This window comes from Pterocles gutturalis, unplaced genomic scaffold (genome assembly GCF_000699245.1).
Source record: "Pterocles gutturalis isolate BGI_N339 unplaced genomic scaffold, ASM69924v1 scaffold5810, whole genome shotgun sequence".
NCBI lineage: Eukaryota > Metazoa > Chordata > Aves > Pterocliformes > Pteroclidae > Pterocles > Pterocles gutturalis.
This window is the reverse complement of record NW_010140584.1, coordinates 14561-41451: the sequence shown is the minus strand read 5'-3', so window position 1 is coordinate 41451 and position 26891 is coordinate 14561. Positions and strand designations below refer to the sequence as shown.

The 26891-nt window shown below is 41.5% G+C and overlaps 1 protein-coding gene across 1 annotated transcript in view; it reads right to left on the bottom strand.

The window, feature by feature from the left end:
• The window catches only part of SYNE3 (spectrin repeat containing, nuclear envelope family member 3), a 32148-nt gene that overhangs the window by 1344 nt on the left and 3913 nt on the right, over positions 1-26891 (bottom strand). Inside the window, exons 3-16 of the mRNA XM_010083722.1 lie at positions 26812-26891; positions 21545-21706; positions 20469-20813; positions 19196-19332; positions 17113-17260; positions 16180-16362; positions 15765-15908; positions 14647-14781; positions 13518-13679; positions 12629-12792; positions 11539-11665; positions 11212-11367; positions 10396-10545; positions 9008-9046 (exon numbers count right to left, since the gene is read on the bottom strand). The exon at positions 26812-26891 is cut by the window's right edge and continues 251 nt beyond it. Coding sequence (XP_010082024.1) covers positions 9008-9046; positions 10396-10545; positions 11212-11367; positions 11539-11665; positions 12629-12792; positions 13518-13679; positions 14647-14781; positions 15765-15908; positions 16180-16362; positions 17113-17260; positions 19196-19332; positions 20469-20813; positions 21545-21706; positions 26812-26891 — 2132 coding nt within the window. The remainder of the gene's footprint in view (positions 1-9007; positions 9047-10395; positions 10546-11211; positions 11368-11538; positions 11666-12628; positions 12793-13517; positions 13680-14646; positions 14782-15764; positions 15909-16179; positions 16363-17112; positions 17261-19195; positions 19333-20468; positions 20814-21544; positions 21707-26811) is intronic.

The window sequence follows — 26891 nt, the reverse complement described above, 5'->3', positions numbered from 1 at the left end:
GTCGTACCAAAAAAAAAAAAAAAAAGCCAAGTCAACTATCTGTAAGGGAGTCCTGAAACAGAGGGCTCAATAATCCATCAATTTCATCAAACATGGATTTATACTCAGAATGCAGAAATAATGCTTAATGCGGCTACATGACATCACCAATATCAACACAGAACAGCCACTGAAGTGGGTCCCACACATTCCACAAGAGGAAGTTAATTTGTTACATTCAAGACACAGGGAATGTCAGTGCTACAGCAAAATTAGGGCTTCGGGGCTCTACTGGATGCTTGACTTAAGAGGCAATGCCTTTGTCTCACTACAGCACCATCGTGAATAGTCCGTGCTAAACACCAGCAGAGAAGACAAGGAGCAGAATGATGGCAGAGGAAAGTAATTACACCCTTTGCTATTTTTTAAGGATCTCTTCCCCTGCTTTCTAAATTCTCAGTCTCTTGTGGCTCTATAGAAATGTTTACAGAATTAATGATGAAGGCAAACATTTCGCTGCAGTTACAGATCATGAGAGAGTTTTGCTGTGAAATAGAGCTGCTTGCTCTATCATTTCTGGCCTGCATTAGAAAAATCTGTGGAGGGACATTTGCCTGGGAGTAGAACTTGAGAGAAATATTTTGTCTTTATCTGCTGCTTCTCTCCCACCTGCTTGCTGGGTTTATAGGCATTTGTGTTTGATGAACTTTTGTCTTTGCTGCCCAGCTTCTCTGTTTTGTTTGATCACACAGCAGGGTCAGAATCTTGCATTTCTGACTCCGTTTGTTGCCATGGGAATGCCTCTGCTATCACAAACAGGACTGGAGATGAGGCACACAGGAGCTGTGAGGGTTAGGTGCTTTCAGCTAATTTGCAATGATAAACCCTTAATATATGAGGGCTCCAACTCGCACACGCTGAAATCCATTGGAGATTCACCATTAACCGCAGTGTCTGCAGCAGATTATGCACAGAGACAACTAAATAAAGTCAGGATTAGGAACAACCTATTCATGGAGCTCAGCAGATAGCCTTACAAATAGATTAATTGCTTATATGCCTGAGGTCTGGTGTTCCTGTGCACACGAATGCTACATTAGTTCTGTTGCTTTGCACATGCTAGAACAATTGGTGATGTGATTTTTTTTTTTTTTGTGGTAGTACTACTAGAGGTGTTTATGGTTCAAGAAAATTTTGAAGGAGACCCAGTAACTTTTAACAGGAGAGATGATACAGCTGGAAAAAGCAGGGAAGGTTTTCGGCACTGACTCCTTCATCAAGTGTGAAACAGGCAGCCCTTCAATTTCACTAGCACTAAGTCAAGGTATTTTTTTTTAGATCTGTGATGAGAGAGAGAAGAGATGCTTTCAGGCTGTGTGACCTGAGACTATGGCACCAAGAGGGAATTCAGGAGGCGAAGCTTCAAATCTCTGCTCTGCTGGGCTCTGAGAGATCAGGGCTGTATGAGTCTACTTGGAGTCAGGAACATGCATGCCCCCAGGCCTTTAGCACATGATTCTGGGTTAGAAAAGGACAGTCTGACACCTTTGCAAAAGACAGTTTGAAACATTTCATTCCCATATGAGATCAAAGATGAGAACCACAACCCTTGCTACACAGTGGAATTCCCCTTCTCCAGCATCAGTACAGCTACTACCCAGTACCCTCAGTGCCTGCAGTGCATGTGTCAGATCTAGGCTCCACAAAATACTCTGAAACCAAATCTTCCTCTGAGGAAAATCGGCAAAGCTCCAGTGAAGTCAAGAGAATTTTAATTTCCACCATCTTAGAATAAGAGCTGGAATTCTTGGGTATTGAGCCAAAGTGTCAGAGACATTTTTGAAACACAAATGGAAAAGGAATAGGTTGACATTTAAAGTGAAAATACACTTTTAAAGTTCACCATCAAGGACCAATGTCCTCCCCCTTCTCCCTCAAAATACCAGGACACGCAAGGACTGTCAAGGGGTAGAGGGCTGTGTTTTGTGTAAGGCTAAATGCATGCTTATTACCAAATGAACTGCAGTGGCTGTGAACATTCGCATTTGTAATTGATTCATGTTGGGGCATATGAATGACAAGCATTGGTTAAGATCTAGGGAGTCCTCAGCACTTAAATCTGTTTGCAGTTAATAACTCCTTACCAAATGCACCATGAAAAATCACTTGAATGGGAAACAGCAGAAAAGCACTTTAGAACTTGCTACATAATAATCCTGTGTAAGTTCCTTAAGCGTTTTGCTAAAAATCAGTGCACTCCCTGGTTTGCTATTGACTGCATTCCAGGATATATGAAAACACACAGTTAATCTAGCTGTTTGAGAGAGGAATATAGCATCTTATACCATGCTCATTAGTAGGTTGTTCCTGCTGCCTGTATGTCACCAGCATGCCTGGCAAAAATCATACCTGCAGCACTGAATCAGTGATCCAGAAGAGAAAAAAGATGTAGTCTGGATTCATTCCTCTTACCTTAAAAGCATTTCACTGAGAGACTATCCCGGGAAACACACTGCTGTCATGCTAGCTCCATGGATAAAGGGACCAATGCCCTAGTGTCCTACAGACACCGTACAGACAAAGACACCAAATGCCATCCATGCCGCTTCATACCAGTGCTGTACCCGGCCCAAATATCCTATATTCTACAGCAAGTGTCGAAGATGCAGAGGTACTAAGGCAAGGATAAATAATTTCTCCTTAATATTCTCAGTCTCCAACTGCTTTCAGCTCAGGAAGTTTCCTGAGCCTAATATAGCTTGTCTATCTAGTTGACACTCAGTGAATCTTTCTTCCAGATACTTGTCCAGCTTCCCCTTGAGCCTATACAAACTTTAAAAGTTCTCAAGATCCTTCAGCAAGGAGTTCCACAGGTCAACAAAATAGTGTGAACACAAATTCCTTGTGCTGAAGGGAGGCTAACCGAGGTCACACAAGCAATTTTAGCTCTGACATTTTCTATCTTCAAATTGCTTGACTTTGCAACCTTAACATTCTTTCCTATTCTGAAGAGCATAAGCATATGTACATAAACAGGTAAGTATACAGGCTAATTATAGGCTTTGTTTTCTCCCTTTGGGGAGATTCTGGAGTACCTCAACATGGACGGATGATAAGCTAGAATCTCTGATGAAGGCTTAATTTAAAAGAAACAGAAAACAGGGAAAAGCCAGCAGTTTGGATCTGAGGTTTCAGGAGTCACGTGGCAGATATTTCAGAATTTCTGCTGCAAAGTCGCTCAGCACTAAGTAGTGTGCCATATGCTACTGTGACACAAATGGATTTATGACGATTAGCTTCTGTGTGCATATACAACATGACATTGCTTTTAGGAGAAGCATGCCCCAGGACAAGGGCTACAGCCTGATCTGTGCAAGTAGCACTGATTTCTATACATCTCCAGGCTTAAGCAAGCAGAAAAAGTCCCTGGTCTAGTCCCATCTTCAGCACATAAACAGTGGAAACAAATTCCTTTTTATCTGGGAAGTGTTTGCCATGTGATAGAAGTTAGGAAGCACTGTGGAAGATTAGTAAAGTGGTAGGTAGATGGGTCACTAAAAATATCTTAATTCTGCATTGTAAGAATATGGAAGGTCAAACTTCCTGTGAGGAAATTTTGAAGCACATTTTTATACGCAACAGCAGGCAGCAAGTTACACTTAGTTTCTTAAGTACCACAAGTGAAGGATTTGCAAAAGGTTCACAACAGGGTAAGAGGTTTTAAAAGCAGTTTTGTACTAGCTTTTGGCTGGGATAGAGTTAATTTTCTTCTGAGTAGTTTGTATGGGGCTATGTTTTGGATTTGTGATTAAAACAGTGTTGATAACACATCCATGTTCTAGTGCTTACTAACCAGTGCGAACACAGAGTCGGGGCCTTTTCTGCTTCTCACACTGCTGCCAGCGAGTGGGCTGGGGAGGTATGAGAAGCTGGGAGGGGGCACAGCCAGGACAGCTGACCCCAACTGACCAAAGGGATATTTCCTACCATATGACAACAAGCTCAGCAATAAAAACTAGGGGTGTGAGGGGTGAGTTTTACCAGGGCTGCTGTTGCTCAGGGACTGGCTGGGCATCAGTTTGCTGGTGGTAAGCCACTGGGGTTTTTTGTATCTATTGCTTTCCTTCGTTTTGTTTTCTTTTGTTTCCTTCTTTGACTTATTAAACTGCCTTTATCTCAACCCATGAGTTTTCTCACTTTTACCCTTCTGATTCTGCTCCGCATCCCACTGCAGGGAGGGCAGCTGTGAGGGGCTGAGCTGCTCACTGAATTTAATTGCATTCAATTAAAAACACGGGAATATTCCACCAGTTTTAAATACACTCGTAAGCAATACAACTTATCCCAATAAATATATTTTGTGCTTAAGAGCACTGCTCTACTACTTTTAGAAGGAGAGCTATTGGCAGCTAGTAGCTGGATGACTTTTCAGTCAGTGTATCCGAAATTTAGTAGGAGACATCAGTGTTTTACATTTATTCAGCAAGGCAGAGAAGTAAAACAACTTCTTCCAATTTCCAGCTTCCACTCAGCCTTGCAATTTGAAATAAACTAATTAAATTTAGCATAGAAAGAATAAAAACTGACATAAGGACAACATGTTCTGGAACCTGGTTTATCACATCAACAAAGTATGTTTCCAGCTGCTTTACCAGTGACTTCTCTCAAGTCAAGATCAAACTCTTCTTAAACTTCAGCAGTCACCATGCACTATTTGGGCATTATTTGCATTTTATTTAAATAATTTAAAAATGTGGTGGCTTACTGTAAAAGAACTAATACGTATACAATTTGAGGTATTGATTACAATAATTTTTTCCTACCGTGTTTTTTACAGTACTGTTAAAAACATTTTTCAAGTATATATTGGAAATTGGTTTCATTCTGCTGTTGGTCAACAAAACTCTCTCTCATTACCTTTCCTTTCAGAAGTAAAATTACATCTGCTGAGAAAATCATTCTAAGGTATCTCCTTGGTGAAAATCTGCAAAGACTTCACAACATGGTAGGCTACTAAAGGATGCACCTTTTCAACAACCACCACCAACATCCCTAGCTAATACCATGTGAACATGAACACAAAGGAGGAACCAGGTGTTGTGGGAAGCAAGATGTCTTCTCCATCTTGCACCAGCACTGCTGTAGAGGGAGTGCACCAGCAAAGCACAGAAGTGGCAGAACCAGATAAAAAGCAAACAAAGAGCCCTGTTTGCTAGTATTTGGGAAAGCTGTAATGTAGATTGGTAAACAACATGAAACCTACAGAAATAAGAGCAGACAAGCTAGTAGTCTCACAGGCGCAGTAACGTGAAGGGAAGCTCGTGGGCCTGCTGGAGAAGGAAGGGGATGATGCTAGCACAGCATACTTAGCAGTGGGTCACAGTTAGGAAGAGGCAGCCAGGATTTTTCAGCTCTTTGTTTTTTTTGCCCAAATTTCCTTTCTGAGCAGACACCACTGCTGAGGGAAAATAAGTCTACCTGCTAATTTGGAATGGTAAAATGCCCTTCTTCCTGTGTTTGGGCCATGGTATAATTCCTAAACCAGGTAGGCACAGACTTACAGGCACAGTGATGAAAAAAATATGGACAGATATTCTCTGTATCTACAAAAGTGATCCTGAAAACTGATGGAAAGATACCTTTTCATGAGTCTTTTCCATTTTACTAAGAATGTAATTGTACAGAAGATTTCAGGTGGCTAACACCTGGCAGGACTTCAGAAAAACAAATGGGCCATGTACTTTCAATAAAGAGGCATCAACAGTGCAGGTGTGTACACGTGATGCTGTACACTTCAGGTAATGTAACTTTCTGCCATGAAGAATGCCTGTCATATCTGCACTTGGGCAGAGCAGAGCACATTACTGCTTTCTTCCTGGCAAGCTGTGGCAGCTCTTGTTTTGCAGAGTTTCCTGAATGACTGCATTAATTTGATTGACTCCAGATCAATGGTGTGTCTACACAAAATTAAATTACATGTTCCTTCTGTCTGTGTGTTATAGGAGATTACTCTTAGAATCTCAAAGGAAGTAATTAGCTGACCACTGGTGTCATGATTCCTAATTATTTTCTTTGTGCAAACAAAAAAGCCAGAGAGATTTGTTTAACAAGGAAGCACACTTACTCTGAGCACTCCAGAAAATAAATCAAACCGTGCTAGCTAGACCTGTAAATAATAAGCCTTTGACTTCCTATTTATGCCAAGAATGCTCATGGAATATTTTCAGGTAGCTGGGAGCCAACCTTTGAAAGTAACATTTATCATAGTTATTATTGAGCATTTGCTTGATTATGTCCTTGGGTTTGCTAGGTGCCCTGCAGAAAAGCCATCTACATTGCCCTGTCACTGGCACCTGCTAAAAATTCACTGCCAGCAGTGCAATTTCCTGCAACTGCTTTTTGTTAATCAGCCAGAAGTTGCTCACATCGGAACCATTAGCCTGTACTGTTCCTAAGGGCACCAGTGGCTAGGGGCATGTCCTCAGCAAAGGATAAATGATCAGAAAAAAAGCACATTAATGTACATGGAGCAGGCTCTAATCTGCCCAACATTTGGCCATGCAGGCCAGAAATGGAATAAAAACAGAAGGCAATGGAATGAGACTGGCCACAGCTGGGTCTTCCACTTCTCTGGGCTGATCTGCTGCTGCTGCAAATATTCACAGTCCAAACAGCAGAGACAAGCAGAGTCACTGGGGACCTTATGTTGCAGAAAGCACAGATTAGTCAAAAAATACCTAAAATTCTGCCACCTCTGCTGATCTGGTGTGACCCAAAAGCATGAGAGAGCTGACAAATTAGAGATAACCAGATCCCATTGCATGCAAACTCACTGGACGTTGCAAGTACAGTGCTGCAGCCCCCAGCCATGTGTACTTTCTGCAGATGTTAACTGCTGAGATCAGCCATCCTCTCAGGGTAGTTGGTCTCCTTCACCAAGGTTTTAAAAGGATATTCAAAACACAGGAAAATATTTCACCTAATCTTTGTTTCATTTTTAGTCACATTTTAGGTGTTAAATCCAAATTTAAAATAAACTGCAAAGCCATGAATTCTGCAGTTGGTTTGCTTTCCTCTTCTCTCAGCCTCAACAGTGATGTACGCAAAAGGTACATCTTTTCTGGTTCTCTTAAATTGTCTGGCTCAACAGTTTTATGGCAACACAGGCTCATGTCCTGACAAAAGCCTTAGCATGAATGAAGAAGACACCTCTGTTTACAACACATAGATTCTCTTTGTTGAGACTTGGATTCTCACTGTTTAAATCCAGGATCAATACTCTGCTGTCAGCAAAACCACACTGAAGTGAGCAAGGCATAAGTTACTGCAACAATTGTACTGGCTGAAGGGAAACTACAAATCACTTGTTGGTGCAATGGGAGCCATTTCCTTCATGCTTATGAGGTATTTCAGTTCCTCATTCCTTCCCACCCAGAGCTGTTTCTCTTTGTTTGTGTTCAGTAGCTATTGAAAACTCCTAGAATGCTGTTTTTGTGCTCTTGCTGTAGGCCTAATTGACAAAGGTTTGCTGCCTGACATTCAGTTATTCCAGCATCCTTAAAAATTAACTGAAGACTTTAGTCACCTTCAGAGAAATTAAGGATGAATAAATACCACCTACTCTGAGGCAGGTGGGACAGATAAATTAAAAAAATTATATCTAATTGCACAGTGGAGTTGTGCTTACGCCTAAGGCTTTTGTTTTGTTTTCCCCTACAAACAACTTCACCCAAGTAAATCACATGAAAGCAGAGAATTCCTTGGTCAGCCCCTTGGACTATCACTTTAGGCCTCTTCTAGGGAAAAGCAGCACTACTAAATGTTTGGCCACCTCCACACCAAGTATTAAAGTGTCCTATTGTTTTTTACAGCCTGAAAAATTCTGGTGACCTTACTGTATGACCAACAGCACTGAACAATTAATGCTGACCCAGCCAGGGAAGAAGATAAAACTCTGGGGGTTTTCAGAGAGGTTGAACTGTGGCCAAAACTATTCAGGGGATGTGTGAAAACGACCTGAAATTGGTCAGTATTTCACTGTGGAAAAATATTGGAGATGCTACTCCACATTTGAGTACCAGAGAAGTGCCTTGATTTCTGCCCATACCAGAAGTGCACTGCACCCTTGAAATATTAGTCTCTTCTAAAGAGATGTTGCAAAAGGAGAAAGAAAAGGTTTGATTTAGCTTAAGATAATGATGGGATTATGTTCCTGCAGCACATTACTCATCCAACCTACTTTGTATTGGGCAAATAAAACCTTATTCTATTCCTTCTGAAAACAAAGGGAAAGTGAGGTGACAGCACAAAGCGGAAGCTAACAGTGTCTATAAGCAAAGCAAATTGTGACAGAGAAAAGACTCAGTTCAACACTCCTCAGGTCAACAGAAAAACCCTCTGCCTTTATGAAAATGGGATCACAAACGCTTCTTGGGTTTAATAAGAACCTGGCAGCATTTTCTTTTCTTTAAGCTTTTCCTTATCATCTCCCATACTGCTTCTTTTTCTGATGTCATCACTTCCAAAAGAAAATATTTCACAGGAGGAATTCTGCTGTGTAGAATAAGGGTTTAGTCTAATACCATTAGACAAATCTCTTGATTTTCTCTGGTTTTCTGCATTAGAAAAAAAGGTGGGCTGAATGATCCAAAGCAATCTTTTCATAAGTATCTGAAGAATGAGACACTTGGCCCCTACATCCTTTAGAAAGAGATGTGGGCTCTTCTTTAGTCTATTCTGAAAAATGAGTTAAGTTCATACAGGATGTAGATGTATAAAAACTCTGTTCCCCTATTCTCCGAGGAGATGGATATTTAGCTTCTAGAGATAAAGCAAGCATAGCTCAAGAGCAAAAACTGTGTAATATTATTCCTTTTAAAACTTGGGGAAAATAAACTTCCTTTTTTAAAGAGAGGCTCCTCATAATCAAATTATCCTCAAATATCTTTAGAAAAGTTGAATTTAAAATCATTATCTGCAAAATGTCCAATCAAGCATTTTTCAGTTTAGTGATAGTTGATTTTCATACCTTTCTGAATCTGTCTGGTTCTTCTGGAAACCCAGGACTCTGTTTAAAAGAAAAAAAAAAAAAGACGAAGAAGGAAGCATGAACTTAAATCCCAGTGGAGCCTATAAATTAGTATACACCTCACAGGGGATGTTTCTTTCCAGTTCACGGTCACCTGGATAGATTAAACTAGTAGGAGATTTATTTTTTAATGAGCTTTTTAACATGCATTAGGCAGAAAGCTGAAATGTTTTCAGCTTCTTGACCATTTGAATCAGACAAGCAGTTCTCTCAGCAATAGCTTTGACTTTACTGACACCTATTGACTATATTTATACTTACACAAGGTTTTGGTCAACAAAGCGTAACTCATTACAATCAATGGCAAACAATTCTTAGAAATATGTAGGAGTCATGCTTACCTTCCATGCACTTTAAAGGATTTGTATTCTAAGTAAGCTTTGGATTTGAAGACAAGGTTTCCCAAAGCAGAAAATTTTCAGGTGCCTCAAATTTTAGGTGTTTGAGTTCAGTCACCTTCCAAAGCACTTGCATACAGAAAGTACCAAATGCACACCCGTAAAGTCTAATCCTCCAGTTAAGGTATCTTGAAGTTTAACACAAAATAAAGTAGTTAAGCTAGAAAAACCTGAATTAATAATTATGTATGTTTACACTAAGAACATGGGAATATCTTTAGCATGCCCTGGAATATGTTATATATGGAGATGAATTCTGCCACCTTTAGCATGTCTTATATATAACAACTCAGTAAAACTTCTTTAATCATTTGGTTCTTGCATTAAAATACCTCATCTTTATTTTATTCCAAATCCTTAGCCCATAAGGACACTTTCAAAAAGGACTAGGTCCTTCTGCACACAGTTACTTTCTGAGTCAGTTCAGTCAGTGGTGATTCTAATCGCGCTGTCTCACAGCAGAAGACACAAATAACAAACAATGAATAAATTCTTACTGCAGGAACCGTTAAAAAGATAATTCAGTCGAGAATGTTGTGTGGAGAATGGGCAAAAAACCTACAAGTCCATGTGCCCAGAACTAGGTGTATATGCAAAATATTCACACACACAAACATCTCACAGTCCCGAGTGCATATTTGACAGCGATCAACTATTGTTCTGTTTCAAGCCTTCCATTTTGAGAAATACTCTGAGCATTGCTTACAAAGGGAAAAAGATAGTGCACAACTCTTATTTTGATACAGGAATATTTGTGCTTATATTTATCACTACATGGCTGTGTTTGTTTCATCTTTGATGGCATTTACTAAGGGAGGTTTCAATTAAGCAGACACACACACATACTGTCAAATTATGACCAGCAATGTGAAGCAACCTAAAAGCACAATGGCAGAGATCAGCAACTGTGAATTGAGTGCTGTCACCTACCAGTGAACTCATGGATTCTTTCAGTTTAGATTTGTAGAGCATCCATCGATAACGCAGGTCCTCCAGATCTTCTGAGTTTCCAATGACAGGATGAAGATGAAGAAGGTCCTCAAACTGATCCTGAGCACCAGGCACACGAGACTGCAGCTCCTGCAGGAAAAGACAAGGTCAGAAGCAACTCAGAATTGAAGAAAGCCCCACTTTTTAAATATAGCTTTCAAAAAAACAGTCGTACTAAATCAAACTGCTGGGTACTCTGGAATAGTGCATTTATTTTTGTTATTGATTTTTTAGCCTGAAATGACATAAAAGGGTTCACTCATCTCCAGGATCCCTGTAGTCTTGGGTATTTCTGTTTAATTTATTAGAGTATCCATTTTCATTGTATCTGGGTATATTCAACAGAAAGAGTGAGGCCAAATACCAGACACTGAGTTTACTCAGCTTCTTTTAATAAACACTTTTGCTGTACCACACTAGAAATGTCCAGTCCGACACCTAGATGCCAGGCTGCTCCATTCCCTTCTACCACTACAGCTCTGGCAGACCTTTCTTAGTAGCTAAGAGGTGAAATATTTGTCCTAAATTCCTAAGCTTCATCTACTCTAGAGACTCCTAAAGCAGAGAGTGTAGTGTTTGAAGCTTCTTTGTTTGTTTTGGGATTTCTTTTAGGTTTGTTTTGTGGTGGGTGTTCTCTATTGTTGTTTTTTTGTTGTTTGTTTGGGAGGGGATGGTTTGTTTTATTTTGTTTTTAATTCTGAAAGAATAATCACTTATTCCAATCTTTGTCTCCATCTTCATCCCCTGAAAACTAACCTCCAGTTTGCTCTGGCGTGCCTTAATTTCCTCCATGGAAGATGAACTCATAGCAAGAATTTTGGTCAGTTTGGTGTTTTCTCCTTGTAACCACTCTTCAAAGTCATGCAGGAGCTTCAAGTGGCTGCTCATATTTTGCCCTTCTCCTATCTTCTCCTAGGTTACAGAACAACAGGAACAAAAAAAGCCCTTATTGCTATGTCAGATGTTTCCTCTGAAGATCTGATTGCAAGATCTTAACCTCCAACTTTGTAACCCATAATATCAAATGAATAAAATTGTTCTTGTGAAGCTGATATGAGGGCAGATTCAGAGTCCCCTTCTCACCTGATTATCGTTGGGATCTACATCTAAAAGATGGAAGGCAGGTCCAGACATCCATTTGTTGTCCACAAAGGCTATTTTCTTCTTATCAGCCACTGGTCTACTATGTATCTGCCACTTTTTGAGCAGACTTGAAAACACAAAACCGGAGACATCAGGGTAGTGAAACATTTAATGACGAAATGTCCACATTTTGACTGGGGCTATAGGGGACACCCATGGTAAAACAGCACTATTATTATTATTATTATTATTGTTATTGTTATACTATTACTATTAATAGCACTAATACTATTAAAGTTATTTCCAACTTATTTTTAACAAAATAAGATCAAGGCAGGAGCATCTCAAAGCAGCACCAGTCCTCCAGTTTTAACATTTCCACGTATTTTGTTTTCTTTCATTCAGGGGAGTAAGGGACCAAGAAAAATACTACCTTGACAATATACCTTCCAGTCTGGTAACAGCACACAGTACAATCAAGCCTTCCTCAATTTAGTCAGTTCATTTTTACGCCTATTCTGACACTATGTATGAAAATACTCACACACGTAGCACAGTATTAATTTTTAATAGACTAGCAAATATGAGCAGCAGTTTGACAATGCAGAGTGAGGGCAAAATAAATTAAGTCTACATTTGCCAGCTAAGAGAGGATTTTAACTCTGTTTATACTCTTGCAGGTTTGCAAAAGGCGTAAATCCCAGTGCAGACATAGCCTCCTTGGAGATATCTCCAGTTCAGATGGCAAGGAGAACAGGAAGGTCAGGCAGAACAGCAGCAGTTATTTCCTCTGATATGGAGTGGCAGTACAAGGGTGATCCAGGTCCTAAGGAGACACTGCCTACTCCAAGCGTGAGGCAAAGGCAGCTTCACAGCCTGCTCTGGTCCTCAGATTCTCTAAAATGCTTTTCTTGAAAGTAATGATTTCCAGTTTTCAAACAATTAAATAAAATCTCATCTTGCTCCTAGCATTGTAGCATAGCCGTTCACTTTCACAGCACAGAGTATAAAGCATTAAGTATGTCTGGTCATATAGCAGTGAAGAGCATCTCCTTGAAGGGACACGAGGAAGACTTATGTGAACACTTACCCAGCCACCACCTCCTTCAATGTTCTCCATGACTCCTTCAGCTGATCCAGCTCTGCCTGGACATGGGCAGTCTCCTCTGGGGATGAATTCTCCATGACCAGCTGGCCATGAGCTTCCACAAGGTGCAGCTGGATCTCCTTATCTGGAAACTCAGCTAGGCATCTCTGAAAGGTACAGCCCTTACAGTTACTTCTAGGTATCCAGAGTAAAGCAGAGGCTATGTCAGACTGAAGGCCATGTTCAGTCCAGGACTATGCTGGTTCTCTTGGCACTAGCTAGAACATACCTAGCAGGAAAAGCATATGCTGTGGGTTCTTGCAAAGAGACAACACAGGGCTAAGAGCTGATGGGAAAACTTAAAGGGTGCAACCTGTCAATGTACCCCTTCTGTAGCCTTCCCATGAGGTATCTTGGTTTCCCATAGGAAGGCAAAAGCTGACAGCTGAAGTAACCTGACAGAGTGAATCCACCATGCAAACTACAGGGAAAAGCCAGCAGCTGTGGAACTGCTCAGCTGAACACAGTATAAGGTTAGCTAACAGGGTAATGATGTTCCATGTATCGATGAGTAGCTACAGGCAAAGGTAGGTATTGTCCACAGAAGTGACCCTGGCAGGAAGAGCTCTTTTTAAAACCTCCTATCCTTTGATAATACTTTCTCCATCTCAACAGTTCTTAGCTATTTCTCCCTCTTCTTGTCTTTTACCTAGCTCCACACCTCACAGCACAGGGCAAAGCAGGGAGGCAGCAGCAACCTACACTTATCATAGGAGGAACAAACAATCATTACTCTCCCCAACCAGGAACCGTTGCTAGAAAACCCCTGCCCTTAATAGCTGAATGCTGCAAAGTGAATAACTAACATCTTACACTAAGATTCTTTTCTCACCTCTAGGTCTGCCACCCTGCCCGCGGTGTGCTGCTCTCCATCAGCACCCTGGTAGGAGTCAAACTTCTCCATGGTTGCTGTGATCCACTGCTGGAGGTCAGAGAGTTTGTCATTATATGCCCACTGCTTCTGAACGTGTTCTTCACACTGCTGTATCATCATCTACAAATCATAAAAACATGTCAGCAACTAAACACAGACAAAAAGCAATTTCATTACTGTATCTAACACTGTGACTACTGGCACAGATTCTCATGGGCAAAAAGGAGAAAAACCAGCTGTTAACGAGGCACAAAAATTTTGTCCCTTAGCATCAATGGCATAGAAAACACCCACAAGCTCCTGCAGGCCTGAATTCAACCACATGGGGGGGCATTAAGTACTAGAATAGCTCCCTTCCTTTTCAGCTGAAACAGAATAAAGAATATGTTTGGGTTTTTTATATCCCACTCTATATTCAATACAATTTATACTCCCAGAATCAGAAATGGCTGTCCAGACTTTTTTTTGGCAAGAGTCTAGTTTAGCAATAAATGGCATTATTGAAAATTGAATTCCACAGTGACTATTAGGGTAACCCTTTATCATACACATTTTTTATGGTAACTTGCATAACTAAGATCATTTTATAAGCTCTTCTTCTGAGACTGCTTTGGAAGGTCCTTTCATAGGTATGTCTACAAACTCCAAAATACCTCAGGTCAAAACAAGTTCTTACGCAACTGCAACACTCTTCTCTCATTAACATTTAGATCACAAAGCTATAAAACCCCCAAGAGTTTGGTACAAAAACACTATCCAGGAATCTGGAAATAAGTTCAAGCACCTCCAGGACAATGCAATTATAAGGTCTTTTGGTCATAAATCTCAGGCTCCCTCCAGGAATCATTTATATAGATAGAAAATCTGTGTGGATGGTATCCTATCCCAAAGGGAAATCCCATTATAGATAATCCCAGAATCCTGGAAGAGTTATCAGAGTCATAAGAAGTCAGTGCCTTTTTCCCCTGAAATGAAAATACCTGTCACTCAAAGCATATAATCTCATATGCTCAAAGATTTTTTTAATATTTTAAAATAGTGGTAACTGACAAATCCTCAGGCAACTAAAAACTCTTCCTCTTGTTACCTCCAGTGATCTCTTCAGGGCCTGGGAGTCATGTGAAAGTTGGTTCATTTCATGCCTGTGTGTGGTATTTGACTGAACAAGCTTCTCCACCTCCTCCATTTGAATCGCAAGCTCTGCCAAGTCATCTTGGATCATCTGCAGCGGGAAAGACAGATTCCATACAATTAATGTGCTAGATGTGGCATGGACCTCCACAAAACAGACATGAAAGGTAGCTTCATTTTACAGTGTGAGGATAAAAAACTCAGGAACAATCACTGTCATTAAGAAAATTAATTGTTTTGATGTCTAGAAGTAAATGTTTCTAAAACAAATGGTTGGATCTCCTTATATGTTCCCAGTTGATAACAAAGAAGAGAAATTACTGAGAAGCTGCAAAAGGAGACACGGTATAAACAGCTAAGTACTACAAAGAACTATGGTGATAACACCCCTGTGGTCACCAAGGGTGAAGGGGCACCATATAGCATTGTAGCTCACAATGGTGAAAAGGAAGAGTCACATCTCCTCTCTCTTCCCCTCTTGCTCTTCTCTCCCGTCTCCTAGCTATGTAGTCTCACTGCATGCCTTGAGCAGGCTCTACTGCCTGCTGGACCCTTGGAAGAACCTGTTCAAAACACTAACCAAGTGGAAAATGATCTTTTTCTGTTTACTTTTTTTTTTTAATCTTGGCCAGCTGAATCAGCCTATGGAGTAAATCCAGCACATGTCAAAGCTGTGACAAGGTAAAGAGCAGGAAGGGGGCAGGGATGCAGAAGGAAGTGAGACAATGCGAACTCCCTGCTTTTGGCAGGAGTTAGATTGGTTCAGGTTATCTTGTGCAATTTCACTCCCAGTGGGAAGTATCAGGATACATCTTTAGCAATAAAACTAGCCCAAGAAGGTGTGGCACCAACAGCTTCCAGCTCCTTGTTCCTTCCCTCAGGTCCACTTTGACAGTTCTTCAGCTGCATTGCTTCAATTTCATTTACACCATGCTTTAAACTGGACCAAATGAAATTATCTAATGTGCAATCAACTGAGGGAACAAGGCACTGAATTTTTAATGCTAATAAAATATGAACAAACAGCACCACAATTCACTAAGGATATCACAGTCAAACGTTACTGAAATGTACCTGGAGTCTCTGGAGTTGTGTCTTTTTACCCAAGAGGTCAGGCTGCGGTTCTTTCTCTAGGTCTAATTTGGCTTTGATGGCAGATAATTTCTTCTGCAAAGTTGCAAAACCAGCATCAAAGTCCTCATGTTGCAGTATCAAATTCTAGATGGAGAAAGAAGAAGAAAAAAAACCACATCATTCAACATATATCCCCTGGATTACTTTTTGTCAATGCCCATTTCATACTCAGAATAAACACCAAGCTATACTATGCTTGGTAGACCACAAATTTATTTGAATATTTGATCAACCTTGAAAAAGGGATTGGGCACAGCTGCTTAGTACAAAATTGAGATCTATAAAACTGGCTTAGTCAAAGATCAATCATTATCTTTGTCACAGGCAAAGACTGTATATTCGCTTTGAAGCTCACCTGGAGTTTGCCCTTGCTTTGCAGAAGACTTTTGTGTAGAATTTCTCTCTCCTTTGATGCTTCAGCTACTTCTTGCAGGAAGGCCTTTGCTTTTTCCTCACCAAGGATATTGTTTAGCAAATCCTTCTTCAGCTGTAATGTCATCAACTTCTCTTTGAACTGGGAACTTTCAGCTAGAGCAGCCTAAAGGAGAAAAATTCTTACAGTTAAATCATACTAAAAACATAAAAATAAAAATCATATAACTATACTATTCTCACACAAGTCACACAACCAAAGCAGTATGACAAAAAAAGGTACAAATAGCATGCTGGGCTGACAATAGGTAACAGAAGGTACCTGGACAGTGCCCAGTTAAAGGAAAAGTCTTCCTGCTAGTGTTGGAAGCACTAGGGCAGCATCCATTTTGTGAACAGAAATAGAGGAAAGCTGTATTATGGAGAGAGTTGTCTGTGCTGAGGAGAAGCCTAAACAACCAACAGAAAGGACAGCTTGAATGCTCACCCCGAGGATCAACTCCATCCCTGTTCACAAACACAGTTATTCTGAAGATCACAGGGATGTCAAAGTAACAAACACCTTCCTGGGCACATGCAGAAATCACGCATTTTAATCCCACAAACACATTACTACACACTTCTTAACAGAGTCCACAGACTTCCCATCCAGGGAGATTTGGGCTAATGCTAAACAACATTATCACCCTTGTTAAAAACATCTAGCACTTTAGTTCAGCCTATTCGGTTGACAACTCAAGTTAACCAAACAAAAGCAGAAAAGAAGACATTCTGCTACATCTAGAGTTAAGTATTGACCCCTGTACTGTGGGGTTTCCTGCAATACTGGAAAGGCCCTTCCAGCTGCAGCTGCCGGCACAACTTGGGCAAACACAAACCAAGTATCACTTTTGGAACTTAGTAACAGGTTTGCTACCTCAATGTGAGCCAGCGCTGGCTCTGGAGTCTCCAGGAGCATCTGGACCGATGGCTTCCACTGTTCAAAATCTTCTAGGGGATTCTGGAAGAGTCTTCTCAGTTGGGTTTCTGTATCAGTGCTCATTTTAGACGTCTTGCCTCTAACACTGCAAGGATGAAGTGACAGCCGAGAGAATGGTTACAAAGAAATCCAAGTCCAAACATCCTATTTGTCAAGGCGTGAATTAACACAATACTTGTGTGTAAACTGCATCCAACACTCAAAAGCCTCAGTCCTTTCTACTGTCTGAGCCTGGCGCTGAGTAGTGACAGCTGCTCTATGAGTCAGAGACATCCAACAAAACTTCATTTAGATGCCTTAAGACACACTTGTCTCTTGGGCAACTGTGTACCAGGAATTACTTTGCCTTTCTAGCAGCCAGAAGTCGCCCCTTGTATGCTATCTTTCTTGACCACTATCACCAGCATGATTTAACAAATCATATTATCAGAGGAGTCTCACTGACTCATAGGAGGAACAAGCCAAGTTTCCAGAATTTAACTGCAGCTGCCTGTGCCATTTTATATACTACCGAGTCTTTGTTCCTTTAAAAAAATTACATTAAGAAATCTTTACCCATCCTATGTTAACTCTAAAAAGAGGAAAATAATTATTTTTTCAGATACAAATTTTGAAAATTTAGCAGAACCACTTGTATTTATATTAATATATATTAGATGATTCTGATAAAAGCTTTGTATTTATATATATGTATGCACATACATGCACAACTATATGTGTCTGTACATATATAGAGAAAAAAACCCCGCACATTCATTAAATATCCAGGCTTCTCTTATAAAAGCTTATTCAAAATACAGCTGAATAACACGGCCTAGCAGTGACACAGCCCATGCAGCTGCCTCCTGTTCTCAGCTTTCCCGACCTCCCAGTTTGCAGAATCCTATTTGATATGGCAGGACACAGCCCAAACTATATGTTCATATGGGAACAGTATCCTGCAAATTCTCAAGACAGGCAGGCACGAGAAATACCAATCAAGATTAATACTGCCTTTCTATAAAAACAGAAGCAGTAATCTTACCTGTGTCGCTGGAACATTATGGCACTAAACAAAGGCAAGCTTACAGAGGCCAAAAGCTCCGCAAATAGAAAGTTCTGACATTACATGTCTGTTGCCATTTGCTCTGCTGCCCCTGCCAGGCTCAGCGTGAAGCTGCCAGACTTTGCAAAGAAACTTTGGCAAGAAGTTGGCAGAAGAGCAGCTGCCATTTCCTACTCAGAGGCAAGTCCCCTGCCTTCTCTGCTTCTTTTTCGACATTGTTTACTTGTTAGTTTTTAAACTGAAATCCTTTCCCAAAACGACCTATAACCCTTCCACAGCAGGACAGCGTCCTGTGCACTGGACAGGGAAAAACAAGCTTCAATACAGTAAGGAAACTGACCTTTCTTTTTCCTTAAAGAAAAGATCCCTTCTTCTAGTTTGCAAAATTTGCTGCAGCTTCTTTACTTCCTGATTCCAGGCAGCCTGGAAACGGAAACACTGAAGTCTGGGGAGAGGCTAAACTTTCAGAGTTTCCAAGCCAAGGCAAGTTGAAAACAGGAATCATGCATAATCTGCTGCCAGGAGAAGGGGAATAAACCCTGCCAAATAATTGCTAAGGCTGATGAGTCATCACAACAGACTTAACAAGGGAGGGCCACAATTCTTCTGAACCGTTTACTACTACAGCTCCTGTCCTGATTTTCTAGTTGCTGTCGTGAAAGGCAAGCAAAATACATAACTTATTATTATAAAATGCTAAGAAGATCAAATTAGCTGCCAACAATCTAATTTTCTTTGAAGCACACACAACATTAATGATGCAAGATCATTGCTTGAAAATGGCCAGCAGCCTACAGCTCCTAGCAAACGGCTAAAATTACAGGTTTCCTGAAATGTGGAGGCGGATGCAATTAGCAAAAGCCTTTCTTTTCTACCAGTCACCTCCAATCAGAGGGCATATCACTTTTTTCCTGGGCCCTTGTCAATCCCTTCAATGTCTCCCCCCTCCCTGGGCGTAATAAGAATTCCCACTACCTTTGATACTTCTGTATTGCAGAGACAACACTCTCAGCATGTGGCTTCACATCTTGGGAAAACCGGAGCAGTTCCTTAAGCTGAGTCTTCAGCCTCTCAACCTTGGACTCTTCTGCAGCCAGAGCTGTTCTCGTTGCCTTAATCATAAAAATAATGAACAGATCACACCTCATGCAGTGTCTGGCACACGAAATGAAGAGATGAGGTACGCACAAGACCCCTTTCGCTGGGTTTTTTCCTCTTGTAATGAATATTGACTTTACTAAGGCAGAAAACATTCTCAGCAACAGCTTTGATCCGGCAGGCTCCCTCTCTTCTCACTGCCTACCTAGCCACTGCATCTCATCTGCAGGGTTCACTGTTTGAATAGCATGAATCACAAACAGGCCCAGTTCAGTTCACTGCTTGCAGTATATAACGTGAGATGCATTTCTGGAGCAGTCTTAACCACGTCTGTTTGCATGAACAGATCTTTCTCAAACACTCATCTATACAGAATGTTAATTCTAGGGTGACGGAGGGAAACAAAAACAAGAAACCATGCAAATGTAGCTGGATTGAACCACTCTGTATTTTGTGGATCCTTTTTGTATATACTTTTTCCAGTATGCTGAGTTCTAGACATACAAATAGCAATGAAAGGTATTTTGGGAAGAGATAATAAAGGTAAAACCAATCCTCATTTCGAGTGGTAAAGATGCTTATCTACTTTATGTGGGACAAATTTTTTGCACACATCTTTGTAACAGATTGAATTTGGTGTAAATCCTGGATTACTACAAACTTGGGACTTCTTAGGAATGAACGTGTGTCTGACAGTAAAGGGATACAGGCACCCATCTTACACAGGTGAAGGACACAACATAGAAGTGTGATCTTACCAAATAGCCCAGAAATATGTGTATTTGTGTGCGTATGCATATATTTGTGTATACAGTGAGGCACTATTTTTCCTGCTTTTTTTAAAGCAGAGTAAATCATGTTGCTTGCTCTGTATTGTGCTTTTTTTGCATATGGTTCCTTTGAACTCAACTCACAAACTCCAAAACATCCTCCAATCTCACTCCCTCTGTGCAGTGGGAGATACAGGTTAGAATAGTTGATTCCATTGTTGCTATTCAGATTCTCCTCAGTCTGTTTCATACATACTCGTACTCTTTCCTTACCACTGTTCACCAATGGGACAGGCACCTGTTGGATGTGACTGTGTGCAGTCAGTCTATGACTGCACTTGATCTCGCTTGTTTTAGGCATACAAAGGGTAACAACTTACATTGCATTTTCTCCACAGAGTGACAAACTCATCTTCAGTCTTTTCACCCTCCCCAGTGTCCAGGTCATCTTCTAGTCTCTGTAGTTCTTTTCTAATCTCGTTGACATCTGCTTCTAATTGTCCAGCTTGAAACTTGTAGGCACTTTCTGACTGTTGGGTCTGCAGCAATCTCTCCTCCTCCTCACTGCGCAGCAGTTGCAGCTTCTCCAAGGCTTTTCTTAGCTCTTCAAGTTCATCCTTCATCCTTTCAGCTCCAAGTGGGGAGGTATTCTGAATCACCTCTGCACACTGATTTTCAAGGTGCTTCAATTTCTTTCCACCGCTCCTAATGTTTTTGGCAATCTCCTGGAGAAATAAGTTAAATAAAGAATAGCTGCAGGAATGGGAAGTTGGGGAAAAACCTGGAAGCAGTAGGAAAAAAAGACCACCTCTCCTGGTTGTACATGTTGTGTTCTCCACTTCATTTTTCAATGTATGTCTTTTTTCAAGTGACCAGAAGCCAGTCTTGGTCATTTGACTGCCTCCTGAGTAATACAAACTGCCATGATTCTGAAAATATTGGCTTGATTTTCATCAATGCTTGTCACCTGAGGTCCCTGACAAAAAAAGACAGGAGCTGCAGGCACTAAGAAATACCAACAGTCAGATCTCAGAGAGATTTAAAGCCAAACAGTTTAAGCAGCGGCACCAAAATATTGGATACCCTTCTTAGAACTGGTATTTTTATCACTTGCTCTAAACTCTCAAAACCTGTGAGCCTTCAGGCTCTGCTTGGATGTTTACCAGATGTCGTTCATTCAAACAAGTTTAAAGGGCAAGATTTTCAAAGAATCACATAAGTGTAGGAGATCAGGTTTTGAGAAAAACAAACCCACCCAGCCTGTGACTCAGTTGGGAGAACCAACTCAAACTAACAGTTTTAGGACCGGATACAACTCTTCTCCTCTAGACTATGTTACAATCCCCACCTGATTTTGTGTCATTCTTTTCTCAAGTACACCCTTACGTGGTTAACATATACAAGCATGAAGAACGCACAGTCCTAGCTCCTTGTTAGAACTATATTGTTTAAGGACCTTCAACGCTTTTAGCTTGTCCTCTGTCGAAGTCTTTGTTGCTTCCCCAATGCAGCAGTTTAATCTTTCTGTCACACCATTCATCCACGATTGAAACCGGTTGACGTTAGTGCTGTACTGCTCATGTTCCTTGGTTATCTTTTCAAGCAGTTTCACTCTCCTCTGGAACAAGAAACATCAGAAGCCATGAGGACAGTGCTTATCTGGCTCTCTTTCCTTCACACTAACTCAGCATTTATAAACAAAAGTCCCCTTCTGTGAGCCCCAATAGCAGTTGGCCTCCACAGGAATTCACAGTTCACCTCAAGAAACAGGGGGCAGAAAGGTTTGTCCCTGTCTAGCTTGTGCTGCAGGCTTTCAATGGCTAGTCTCCAAAGAGACAAACTGCAAGCTCCTCTCAGGTGAATTTCTAGCCTCCCCTTTCCAAAACTTCCTGTTCTCTCATTAGAAAGAGAAGAGTGACAGGAGACTGTTTCTGGTTTTGACTTTGGGAGACAAGCACTTACGTTCCTCACGCTGGTTAAAAATAAAGATGAGCACACAACACATGGAATTTGCCTATCTGTCAAAATGAGAGGAAGACAGACTGTGCCAGGGGTGGACAAGTTGTTCCAAAGTGTTCATTACTAAAACAGGCTGGACAGAAAGTGACCGTCAACTTCAAGGTTTCCCTAGAAATCACATAGCCCAGGAACTTTTGTACTTTTTCAATTAGCAGATCACAAACTATCCTGTGGTGGTACTGCCAACCCTGGAAGCAAATTTAAGCCTATGGGAAGCAGGCTTCATTTTCCCACCTACGCTGTGTGCACCCTATAACCAACAATCCCTGATCCTACAAGGGCCTGCACATCGTGAGTTGCTCCCCAGCCATCCAGTCTGGCACCCCACACAACAAGGCAGAGTCACATTTGCTCTGACTATCCTTTTCTGTCAGCTATAGTTTAGCCCTTGCTGAGGGAAATTTTACGAGGAATCCTGTTTTTCTTGTTTCACTAATATAATATCCAACTTACCTATTATTTCCTACAAAACCAGACTGACTTTTTCTTGCCATTCACCAGTTGGCATGGAGAGCAATTTGGGTACACTATAGTAACATTAGCAAAAAAATTGTTCCTTGTGCAGTCCATTTAGTGCTTGCAGCACCCTTGAAAGGCTTTGCTGTCACAGACAACAGGCTGAGTTTCATTTTGCCCTATATGAGAGACATCCTGTGCCTCTGAGCAGAGCTTGATCCCAGCTGCCCTCCACAGAGAGCAGGGTGATAAGCTGCAATGTTGGGCAGAGTTTCAAAGTCCCCTCTGCATTTCCCTTGTCTCTGTGACACTCTGGGCATATCCCCAGACCCATCAACCTGCCTGAGTCCAGTGGGCCATCGCCGTCCTGTCAGCCTCTCTCCAGCCAAGCCAGCAGAAGGGTGGCGTGAGCATAAGTCACCATGGGCTCTCCCATGGGATGTGGGGTGGTGGTCCCTCTGGGACTTTGCTCTTCACCTTTGGGACAGGTTATGCCCATGGTGCAGCACAAAGCCACCACTCTCCAGGTGGCATGACACCAGTCTGTGTTTTCCACACTGTCACCACAATATCCGATGGGTTGTGCAAATCAAGAGTGACTCCCCTAAAGTTAGTTGACTTTCTTTGAGACAAAAGAGGGACAGCTAAGGGACAGCTGCTTCCCACAGAGGATGAAATACTGCCCACTTATTAGTGCAGGGCATTTAATAGCACCACCTATGCAAACACAAGTTTAGATGAAACCAAAATGCAGAATTAGGACTGCAGACTTCTGTGGCCTAGATGTATCAAGCAGAACACCTCACTTGTTTGCTAAATCCCCTTGCCTTGATTTTCAAATCTGTGGAGGTGCATACAGGTTAAACGATTCTCACCTTGACCTCAAGTTAAGGACTTGAAGAATTCAAGGTCATTGCGGTGTAAATGGGCCAACCATTGAAGGGAAACAAGTCAGCCCAAGCTTATTGATTCCAGGGAATTACACTAGTTTCTTGCACTGACAGAAGCTCAAAAGGGAGCAAGTCAGGATAACAAAGCAGAGCCATTATTAAACTCAAAAGTCTTCAGCTAACATAGAGAGAGTTAAAAAGGAAATTGAAATGACCAACCCCTGGCCAGGCTATTCAGCCAAAACAAAGGAGTGCACAGTTTGGATACTCCTGCTGGTCTATGAGGTCAAGGAAGAGATGCCATGGGTCTGGACAGACTGTGCTATATGTCGAACAGAAGGCTTACAAAGAGCTGGCTGAGGCCCTCCCCCCCACTTCCCCCAAGGGGTTGGTCAGGGAAACTTTCTAATCATGAAAAATATGTTATTACTTGCTTCTGTTAGGTTAGATGTTTGGGGAGCAAGACAGTGTTAAACTCCATCTCCACAGGCACTTGGTTAATGTGAGGAGACATTAAGCAAGGACACAGCCATGGAAAAGAGTGAGAGCACCAACAGGAAAACAATGGGTTTGCCACTGGCTGCAGAGGAAGAGATATGTCTGGGCAGGATACGGCCAGCCCTGGTTACTCATTGAGGGTGGACAGAGGCATAGGAATCCCTCACCCCTAAGCCAGCAAAGGCAAACGAGCCTCCTCCAGAGGGCAATCTAGAGCACATAAAGGAAGCTCCTGCCTGAAATCCCTCTGTGGCATCTGGAGTCCAGAAAGCTCCTGTAGCCCTTCCTGGTGCTTTTAGTCTTAGCTCTAGGGTATGTGAGGGTTGGAATGATAAGTATCTAGGTTTCAGTTAACAGAGACAATACAGACTGAAATTCATTCGATATGCTCAAACATATTTTATATATTTGACTAAATAGCAACATACTCTATATCACAACTTTTCTTACCGCCTTTAGCCACAATTTATGCTAAAACCCACAACCATCTACCTCTGCACATTATTTTACTAGGCAAGGGAAAGCACATAGGAAATGGCTGCCACATCTAAAAATAGCCCTGTCAATGTAATTAAAAGATAATTATGTACTTTTAAAATTTGGGAATGATAAGGACATGTTAGAACTAAGAAAGGAAAAAAAACCCCACCATTTGCTTGTACCAGAGAAGCAATGTCACAGGCAAACCATTTAGGAAACACTCTCCAAGAGCCTGCCTTCTGATAGAGCTGGACAACTGCACAGGATATAAAAATGCTCTTCAAACACAAGTGTAATCTGCAAACACCAGTGAGCCTCCTCTGGTAGGCAGCTCAGGCATTCAGCTGCCATCTGCAAGTCACATTTAGCCTGGCCTCTCATCTTGCGAGGGGCTGGAGCAATCCCCCAACAACTTCTGTCCCTCTTTCATTCACTCCTCCCTCCCCTTGGAAGAGGTGGCAGGGTTTCTCTAACTAGTGTTACACTTTCCAACACGATTCCCAAGGCGCTTGTAACCTTGGCATTAGCTAATGAACTCTGCATTTACTTCAGTTACAAAATCCAAGGCTTCCCAGCTCCCTTCTTTGTTCCAGGCCTCCTGAAAGAGGGATTTCTTAGCTGGATTCTCTCACTCCATCCTTCTGTGAAATGGGGTATTTGCAAGCCATGCCAAAGAAAAGCCTTTTCTAGCGTCTCAGTTGGCTGGAGCCATAAAGACATATTTTGTCTAAGTACTAGGAGCCACTTCCTGATCTCATTTACACCAGTATGTAACCAAGGCAGATAGAGAAATTACACTATGTAAAACCAGTCTCAGAGAGGTCCTCTTCTGGCTTTGAGTATTCAAATGACTTGTTTGAAAAAACTGCCTTATTAAAATAGCTAATGATTGTCTCCTGCTTTAAAACCAAAGACAAATCTTGGTTAGAAGGGAGTGAATGAGAATTTTAAATAGCAATCTAGACAGACAACACCTGAATTCCCAGGAACCTTCTTATTCGTAAATCCAATTGCCTTGTAATGAAGAGATCTACCTTTAAAAATAAATAATCAATGCTGAGGCGCAAGTCTGTTGGTGGCTTTGCAGTCTCTCTGCAGCAGCTGCAGTTACTGAATTTCCAAATAAGCACTGTTTTTTGAGAGGCTTCCTAGCAGCAGTTTCATCTTTATGGCTAAAAAATACCTGAATTGCATGCTCACAGAAAGTGCCAGCTGGGGTTTTTTTGTTGTTGTTTTGGGGTCTGGGGGTGTTTTTTTTTTTTTTTAATATAAAAAGTATCTGTAGAGCAAGCAGACCAATGGCATGAACATCCCAATGCTGATGATCTTTCAGTGTGATCTGAAGTTAACTTTGTACAACAGCATCCGGGGAGCAGAGCATACAGCATTGTCAGGCTCCAGTTCTGGGCTGGGGTGTAGGTGTGGCAACAAATAGAAGGCAACTTGTGACAGACGCAGATAGCAGAGCTGCTGGAATGAAAATGATTTGTATTTGCATCAGCTAATTCCAGCCTATAGAATTCCTGGAAGCCACCGTGAGACAAAGACTAGATTTTAATCTCTATATGCTTGGGATAGATGTGACTGTATGTATCTCAAATATCCCTTTTGAGTATTTCTGTTGGTACAGGCGAGTAAGAAACTGGATTCTTCTGCCCACCTGCAGATGTATGCCCCTCAGCCATGCCACATTGTCCAATCCTGCCTTAACCTGAGTTTTAGAAGTGAAAAGTATGAGCCTTATCTGAAAACTTTACCCAGGAATATGGTAAAGGAAATCAATGGCACCGAAAGATGAACTAGCATGTCTCACACCAGCCTCTCTAACAAGCTCAAAGATTAGCATCAGGTAAGAATTAGTGTGCAGCAAAAATCTTTCAGATACTGGAACTGGCTACTTAAGCTCAGTGTTGGGCCACAGCTGACTTTCACCTCCATGTTTCCCAGTTCTGCAGGCAGGGAGTGCAGCTCTGGATCTAAACTAATGATACTTCCTCGAACAAGGGTGCAGTCATGTCATATTCCCTGGCTCCGGGAATGGGTACTTTGCATCTAGTTATACATGGATCACTAATGTGCTGAAAGATCAGGAACAATTCAAACTTTATGCAGAGATGACCTGAATCAATATTCACTAGGTCACAGAAAGCAGCTTGCAGTTACTTTACAACAAACTATCAAGCACAGTGTAAGAGCATCCCAATTAACAGCTTCCCTTGGGACATGAAGACTGTTGCAAACAGTCCACTGGCGGAAAGAACAGGGGTCCTCAGCTCTGTTTCTTTTGGCAGTTCTACCAGGTAAACCCCATCACTCAAGAAGCAGACAGCAAAGACTGTATACTGGTGACATCCGAACACTTCCCATTCTTTATAGGTACCTGAGCTTCTTCCTTGATTCCGTCATATTCCTCCCTCATCTTCTTCTGAACATCCTCATCAACACTGGGGTCACCGATCC